Genomic DNA, 8494 nt, shown 5'->3' on the forward strand with positions numbered 1-8494 from the left:
TTTTTTGTTTCGGTAATAAGATTTAATTTTAATTATTAAGGTTTAATTCATTATATTAATTCATATATAATTCATATATTATAATTTTATTTAAAAGATTTTGATCGAAGGCAGCACTAGCAAATATTTTACAATCAAAATTTTTACAATCAATTTTGTTTGTAATTATTCTAGACTACACTTTTATCTTGTTGTGAGATTCTAAAATGATGTGCATTTGTATTATTATTGTTGTTAGAAGAGATAATTATACACTTCGATCTATAAGATCTATGGTTAAAGAGAAACTCCTCAGTAAACCTTAACTAACGTAGTTTATTGACAAACCTAATAATGTCTCTTGGTTTTAGGTCCTAGACCTTAAGTCTATAAAAGTGGAATGACAGAACTGGAGAACTGGTATTCCAGATTTTAAACAGCAAATACTGCTTTGTCTAGGGTTCACACGCATTTGGCTTTCAAATGCAAGGGCTAATAATCTTGCACCAATTTCTGAATTTACACAGAAAGGGATGATCGTCGTGGCTCTGTGTAACAGCCAAGCTGCGCTTAAAACTCTAGTTAACTCAATCACATCATCAAAAGAAACTCAAGATTGCAAATGTAGGTATCAGTAAACACAACGATAGTTCGATGAACTATCGTTGTGACCATTTCCCCATATCACGAAAGGAAATTATTAAAATTAATTTCACAGTACAATGGTCCTTCATGGTCTGAGTATTGTAGCCCTTTGTACAAAATATTCCTGAAAGGTGTTTTTAGTGGGTTTAAGTGTCTCATGTTGGCTTTCAAGGCTTTCCAAATAAATAAAAAAAACGAAATTTTTTGTTTACAGTCGATCAAACGCAATAACGTATTTATGATTTTGAAAGCTGTTTGGATCGTCCAATAACACTACACAAAACTTGGATCCGCTACTATAAGTGCAACTTAGAATGATAGAATGATGAAGTTAATTAGAGAGAAGTCTGTGGTTTTATAAGATTTACTTAAATTCTACTTGATTTTTGAAATAGTTAAGTTTATATAGCTATAATTGTTCATATTGAAAAATACTTGCTTTTTCTGAGCAAACGAAATTTTGAATTTAAATGTAAAAGTTAAAACATTTAAAAAAAAATATAAAAAAAAAAGTTTTTTCTACAAGTATATAGAAGCAATGCATATAATATTCATAGTCTTTTGTAATTTGAAAGTGTTACTTAAAATACTTTTGAATTATTAAAAAGTATTGCAAAATTTGTCATATGAAAATAGCTAATAAAATAGTGCAAATATGATTCTCACTATCTTTACATTTTTCATGTTGACTTTAGTAAGTTTAACTTATGCTGGAATGAATGAACAATTTGTGGTTAAAATCTGTTTGGACTTACGTGTTGTAGTTGCCTTTGCTTTTTTTGCGCTCATAATTACTTTCATTAAACGGGTGGTTCGCGATGTAAGTATATGTTATGAATAATTATATGAAGAGCCCCTTTGAAATGCCACATTTGTAGGCCGATGATATCTTACGTGAAGTGCAGCTAGCTAATTCTGCTAAGCAAAATTAAGGAGGTTCATAATGACTGATATTAACATAGAAAAGGTAATTTATAGAACAGTATTCAGCTATGATTTTACCTATCGTAAAATTAGATAAGTCACTATATACACACATATATATAAATATATATGTATATATACATTTATATATATATATGTATAAATATATATATATTTTGTAATAATTTCAGTTCTGTTTGCAGAAATTGCGATTTGCATGTAGAACATATTAAATCCTTAGACTCTGATATGACCGAACTCCTCCACTTCCTGCAAGAAAAGGTAAATAAAGACCAATTTTTTTTAATTTAGTTTTAAGTTCATAGTTAGCAAACACTATGAACTTAATTGACTTATCGTGTTACATTCCATATAGTCCTTTATTAGACTACACTCCTGCCAGCCATGTCTTCAACAGAATCGTAAAGAATCTACGGATCTATTCATGGCATATTCATAACACCAAGTTAACCCTACCAATATACCTATGCCAAAGTTTAAAACAATATTGCTTCATAATTTATCTAATGCTACAATCATCATAATTAAATGATAATATCTGAACAAAACATATAACATTAGAAATAAATCTATAATCAAATTAATGATATAGAAATAAAAATATAAATATAAACACCTGAACTTATAGGTTTCATAATATCCTCAGATTTCTCAGATGTCGCGGTTTACAAATGGATTTTTGTAAAGTTCTTTATTCTGCATAAATTTCCTGAATGGAAGACTGAAGAGTTTAGCATTGCACATATTTAAAAAAAATTTACCTGAAAGAATCAACACATTTAAATAAAAATATCCTTAACAGTCAAGATTGGCAAACACTGGAACTTGTGATGCAACTTACGAGTTTTCAACACGAAACGAAAATAAACTGTCTGATTCCAGTATATATAATTTCACTATTGGAATATCAAAATCAAGACAGTTCGTACAATTTCTTATGATTCAAAAAGAATTATGCGCATTGAATTAGTCCCAGCGGTTTGACAGTGAACACACTTAAGCGGTCTGCAATAATTGCCGGTCAGAATTCTACGAGTTCGTTATTAATAGCGAACCCCAATTAATTTTTGCACCAATCCACTTTAATAATGATCCCAAAAAGCATCACTCCTTTCTATCATTCATATAGATTAAGGGAACATTTTGAATTATTTGGACTACACTTTCGGTTAGAAGATTTCACTTCAATCTATTCTTACACTTCAAATAAGATTATGTTCTCAGTATCTGAGTAACCTAAATATCTTCACCCATTTTAAAATAGTCATGAGCATTACCTCGAATATATATTATTCAGTTATACATAAATTGTGAACATGGCATTGTTTTGCGGTTACGGTATTTATAGCTGCTTTCAACTAGATTACTGCACTCGAAAAGATAAAAAAACATACCGCTACATCAAGATCATGAACCTCCATAGGAATCAATGTGTCGAGTGCAAGAAACTGAAACTTTTCTATAACATTAATAACCATCAGACGATTCTCTATACAATTTCTGATTATTCTTTAAACTGAAATTGACGAGGAGATATCTAGAGGCGCAACTCCAATTTTTCCGACACATCCATTTGACAATGATTTATAGTCAGCTATTTTAATCAATTTTTTACCACACTGTACTTTTCGAGATTTCGAACTTTAAAGTTATAAACTTTTAACATTGACTACAAAAACAAAAAATTGCTCCTACCATTTATCGTGTGTAGTTATTCATCAGAACATCTGACTTTACTAAAGTCGTTTTTGAAATGTTCGTGTCCTTAAAAAGAGAATCGGTCCTACTCTAGTCATCGACTAAAGGTTATTCCGCCGATAAGCACTAAAAACATTTTAAAAAATTTGATGAAAACTTTTCAAAATATTGTAGCTGGTTATACTGAATGTGACAGACCCTGTAAATTCTTAATAAATGGTGTTTTATATAAAACACCAGATGGCAGCTCTACTTCTCTGCATTCATCATTTGTGAAGTGAAGTACGAATTTTATTCACTAGTTGCCAATAGATGACATCATTGAATAAATTTTTAAACACTCTCCCAAGCAAATTCGGGAAGGATTCCAACCATCGCTCAATAAACATGCGATGGTTGCAAAATTTTAAATAAAATTAGAAAAAAAATTCGTCTTATTAATTATGTATTTATTACTAAAATTGTTATAATTTCTATTGATTATAATTTTGTATAATATTCACTTTCATTCTAATTTCAGTAAACTTTGGATTTAAAATGCGCTACATTTTTGAGGGCGAAAGTCGAATCAAATTTGTATGACAGAAATTACAGAAATAAATTTCAAGTAGTAGATAAATTTTCATTATATACATTCATTATATAACACTCACACTTATGTAAAACAAACGAAACAATAAATATACATCTAACATAATATTGGCAATTTTTATTATAAAATACGATATGTTTTTTTTAATTTTTTATTTATAATCTGAATTAAATGATTTAATGATAGCCTTATAATAAATTTAGTTTGAGAAATACTTATCCATTTTAAGTATCTACTTTTAAGTATCTATAAAAATTCAACCCATTTAATCTCACAGCGGATGGCTTTACAGCGGATGAGTTCCTCAAGTGGTAACCATGTCATGAGATATGCTCCTGCACTCAAGGTCGGCATAACGCATCTGTCGTGCCATGTTAGTAAAAATTTTTAATACATTTATTAACGAAAAAAAAATATTTGTTTAATAATTTATAAAAAATTTATTTAAATTTTATATCAATATTCAACTATCGTAATTTGTAGCCAAAGTAATCGTGTGCATATAACTTAACACATTTCTTGAGTAGAAGCAACTAATCTTGGTGTGGTCCTTGGTCTATAAATTATAGCAAAATAAACATCATTCCATATATCAAAAACCTTCTGGAGGAAAATAAACGTTTTCTTTTCTTCTTTCTTTTTTTGGTGAAATATCTGATGCATATTTGAGGAATAAGGATAAATGCAACTAAAAGAAAACATAAGATCAAATATTATATATAGGGATCAATAACAGCAACATCAAGTTTATTGAAACCGTGGTTATGTCCATAAAATTGGCTTTATTGAATAAATAATTGTGTGCGATTAATTTAAATATAATAGGAATATAACTTTGAGTCCATTTGCGCCGTTACTGGCTCGAATAAAATGGTATATAAAGTTGCCAGTTCCACCAACTGGCAAACACCCGCGAGTGACGCTAAGGTCAATAACTCAATTCCCTAAACCTTAAGAACTGTTGATGGCAAAATAAGATATTCTAGGCGGAATATTAACATAAATTTTTTAGTTTTGTTATGCTAGTTATTAATGTCCAAAAAAAAATTGTGAATTAAGTTTTAATGTGTGAATTTTATTTGTTTTAATTTTCTATTTTAATTTGTTAATTCAATTTTTGAATTACAGAAATCTGATAGAAATCAAAATACAAACAAAATTAAATTTAAACAGACGATAAACTACATCAAACCAATACAAATACAACCCTGCACGAAGCGAAGTATGCAACATATCCTAGGTCCGACAATTTACGACAAAACTATATTGTCATTTGCAACGAAAAGAAGTGTCAAAAATTTTTAGCAGTCTTGAAATAAATTGCAAAACATTGTTTCTTGCTTACTACTATCAATTCTAGTCATGCCAGGCCAAAGAGTAGATGAACCCAAACCATATAAATTTTTTAGTGACGATGAGGTGTATATGCGCCTGCTGTATGACAGTAGAAAATTATACGATTCGTTGAAAGGTGCGTCGATCAATAGTGATACGGATCAAGTTCCAATACGTGCAACTTTTAGTTTAGATGACGACGATGACTATATGCGCCCACCGAGAAGAAGTACTTATATAAAATTGGAAGGAAAAGTGCCAGAGGGTGCGATATATAGTTCGTTTGAAGATGAGGACGACACACTTCCACCAAAAACTACTGTGACCACTCAGGACGTGAGTCCTGTTCGTTTATTTCAATACAAAAACGTTATTCAAGAAAGTCCATCCTATCATTTGGACAAAGATAAGAAAAGTACACATCCACCAAAAACTACTATGTCAATTAAAAATTTTAATTATGCTCAAGGTCGTTTATTTAATTACAAAAAGGATACTGCAAAAAATCGTTCCTATAGTTTGGGTAAAGATAAAAAAAACAGACCTCCACCAAAAATTACTGTTCCAATTCAAAACATAAGCCGTGTTCAATCTCGTTTATGTAAATATAAAAAGTTTACTCCAAGAGATCATTTCTATCGTGTGCACAAAGATAAGAAAAACACAACTCCACCAAAAACTACTGTGCCCATTCAGGAATTGAGTTCAATTCAAGCACGTTTATATAAATACAAAGAGGATACTCCAGATGTTCATATTCATCATTTAGACGAAGGTAAGAAAAGCACACCTCCATCAAAAACTACTGGGTCCATTCAAGAAATGACTTCTGTTCAAGCACCTTTATATAAATACAAAGAGGTTACTCCAGATGTTCATTTTCATCATTTGGACGAAGATGAGAAAACCAGACCTCCACCAAAAACTGCTGTGCCCATTCAAGAAATGAGTTCTGTTCAAGCACGTTTATATAAATACAAAGAAGTTTCTCCAGAAGATCTTTCCCATCATTTGGACGAAGATAAGAAAAACATACCTCCAACAAAAACTACTGTGCCCATTCAAGAAAGGAGTTCTGTTCAAGCACGTTTATATAAATACAAAGAGGTTTCTCCAGATGTCCATTTCCATCATTTGGACGAAGATAATAAAAACATAGCTCCACCAAAAACTACTGTGCCCATTCAAGAAATGAGTTCAGTTCAAGCACGTTTATATAAATACAAAGAGGATACTCCAGATGTTCATATTCATCATTTGAACAAAGGTAAGAAAAACATACCTCCACCAAAAGCTTCTGTGCCCATTCAAGAAATGAGTTCTGTTCAAGCACGTTTATATAAATACAAAGAAGTTTCTCCAGAAGATCTTTCCCATCATTTAGACGAAGGTAAGAAAAGCACACCTCCATCAGAAACTACTGGGCCCATTCAAGAAATGAGTTCTGTTCAAGCACCTTTATATAAATACAAAGAGGTTACTCCAGATGTTCATTTTCATCATTTGGACAAAGGTAAGAAAAGCGCACCTCCACCAAGATCTACTGTGCCCATTCAAGAAATGAGTTCTGTGCAACCATGTTTATATAAATACAAGGAGCTTTCTCGAGAAGATCTTTCCCATCATTTGGACGAAGATAAGAAAAACAAACCTCCACCAAAAACTACTGTGCCCATTCAAGAAAGTAGTTCCGTTCAAGCACGTTTATATAAATACAAAGAGGTTTCTCCAGAAGTTCATTCTCATCATTTGGGCGAAGATAAGAAAAACATACCTCCACCAAAAACTACTGTGCCCATTCAAGAAACGAGTTCTGTTCAAGCACGTTTATATAAATACAAAGAGGTTACTCCAGATATTCATTTTTATCATTTGGACGAAGGTAAGAAAAACATACCTCCACCAAAAACTTCTGTGCCCATTCAAGAAATGAGTTCTGTTCAAGCACGTTTATATAAATACAAAGAGGTTTCTCCAGAAGTTCATTCTCATCATTTGGGCGAAGATAAGAAAAACATACCTCCACCAAAAACTACTGTGCCCATTCAAGAAAGTAGTTCCGTTCAAGCACGTTTATATAAATACAAGGAGGTTTCTCCAGAAGTTCATTCTCATCATTTGGGCGAAGATAAGAAAAAAATACCTCCACCAAAAACTACTGTGCCCATTCAAGAAAGGAGTTCTGTTCAAGCACCTTTATATAAATACAAAGAGGTTACTCCACAATTTCTTTCCCATCATTTGGACGAAGATAAGAAAAGCACACCTCCACCAAAAACTTCTGTGCCCATTCAAGAAATGAGTTCTGTTCAAGCACGTTTATATAAATACAAAGAGGTTTCTCCAGAAGTTCATTCTCATCATTTGGGCGAAGATAAGAAAAAAATACCTCCACCAAAAACTACTGTGCCCATTCAAGAAAGGAGTTCTGTTCAAGCACCTTTATATAAATACAAAGAGGTTACTCCACAATTTCTTTCCCATCATTTGGACGAAGATAAGAAAAGCACACCTCCACCAAAAACTTCTGTGCCCATTCAAGAAATGAGTTCTGTTCAAGCACGTTTAATAAATCAGAAGAGGACTGCCAGATATTCATTTTTTATCATTTGGACGAAGGTAAGAAGAAAAGCACACCTCCACCAAAAACTTCTGTGCCCATTCAAGAAATGAGTTCTTTCGCACGTTTATAATAAATACAAAGAGGTTCTCCAGAAGATCTTTCCCATCATTTAGACGAAGGTAAGAAAAGCACACCTCCATCAGAAACTACTGTGCCCATTCAAGAAATGAGTTCTGTTCAAGCACGTTTATATAAATACAAAGAGGTTACTGCAGATGGTCATTTTCATCATTTGGACGAAGATAAGAAAACCAGACCTCCACCAAAAACTACTGTGCCCATTCAAGAAACGAGTTCTGTTCAACCACGTTTATATAAACACAAAGAGGTTATTCCAGAAGTTCATTCCCACCATTTGGACGAAGATAGTAAAGACATACCTCCACCAAAAACTACTGAGCCCATTCAAGAAATGAGATCTGTTCAACCATGCTTATATAAATACAAAGATATTTCTCCAGAAGATCTTTCCCATCATTTGCACGAAGATAAGATAAACATACCTCCACCAAAATCTACTGTGCCCATTCAAGAAATGAGTTCTGTTCAAGCACATTTACATAAATACAAAGAGGTTACTCCAGAAGTTCTTTCACATCATTTGGACGAAGATAAGAAAATCAAACCTTCACCAAAAACTGCTGGGCCCATTCCAAATGGTAGTATTTCAATTAAAA

General features: G+C 32.0%; 1 protein-coding gene and 1 long non-coding RNA gene across 2 annotated transcripts in view; both read left to right on the forward strand.

Moving 5' to 3' along the window:
* Nucleotides 1-1145: 1145 nt before the first annotated feature.
* On the forward strand, nt 1146-3963 carry LOC119662081. The gene is made up of 4 exons (XR_005250694.1): nt 1146-1444; nt 1503-1591; nt 1752-1830; nt 3788-3963. It is a non-coding gene; the product is annotated as an uncharacterized LOC119662081 (long non-coding RNA).
* Nucleotides 3964-5008: 1045 nt separating this feature from the next.
* The window catches only part of LOC119687458 (titin homolog), a 35537-nt gene continuing 32051 nt past the window's right edge, over nt 5009-8494 (forward strand). The window contains exons 1-3 of the mRNA XM_038101779.1: nt 5009-7076; nt 7446-7757; nt 7901-8476. Coding sequence (XP_037957707.1) covers nt 5222-7076; nt 7446-7757; nt 7901-8476 — 2743 coding nt within the window. The 5' untranslated portion in view covers nt 5009-5221. The remainder of the gene's footprint in view (nt 7077-7445; nt 7758-7900; nt 8477-8494) is intronic.

The sequence above is a fragment of the Teleopsis dalmanni genome, chromosome X, assembly GCF_002237135.1.
Source record: "Teleopsis dalmanni isolate 2A chromosome X, ASM223713v2, whole genome shotgun sequence".
Taxonomy (NCBI): Eukaryota; Metazoa; Arthropoda; class Insecta; order Diptera; family Diopsidae; genus Teleopsis; species Teleopsis dalmanni.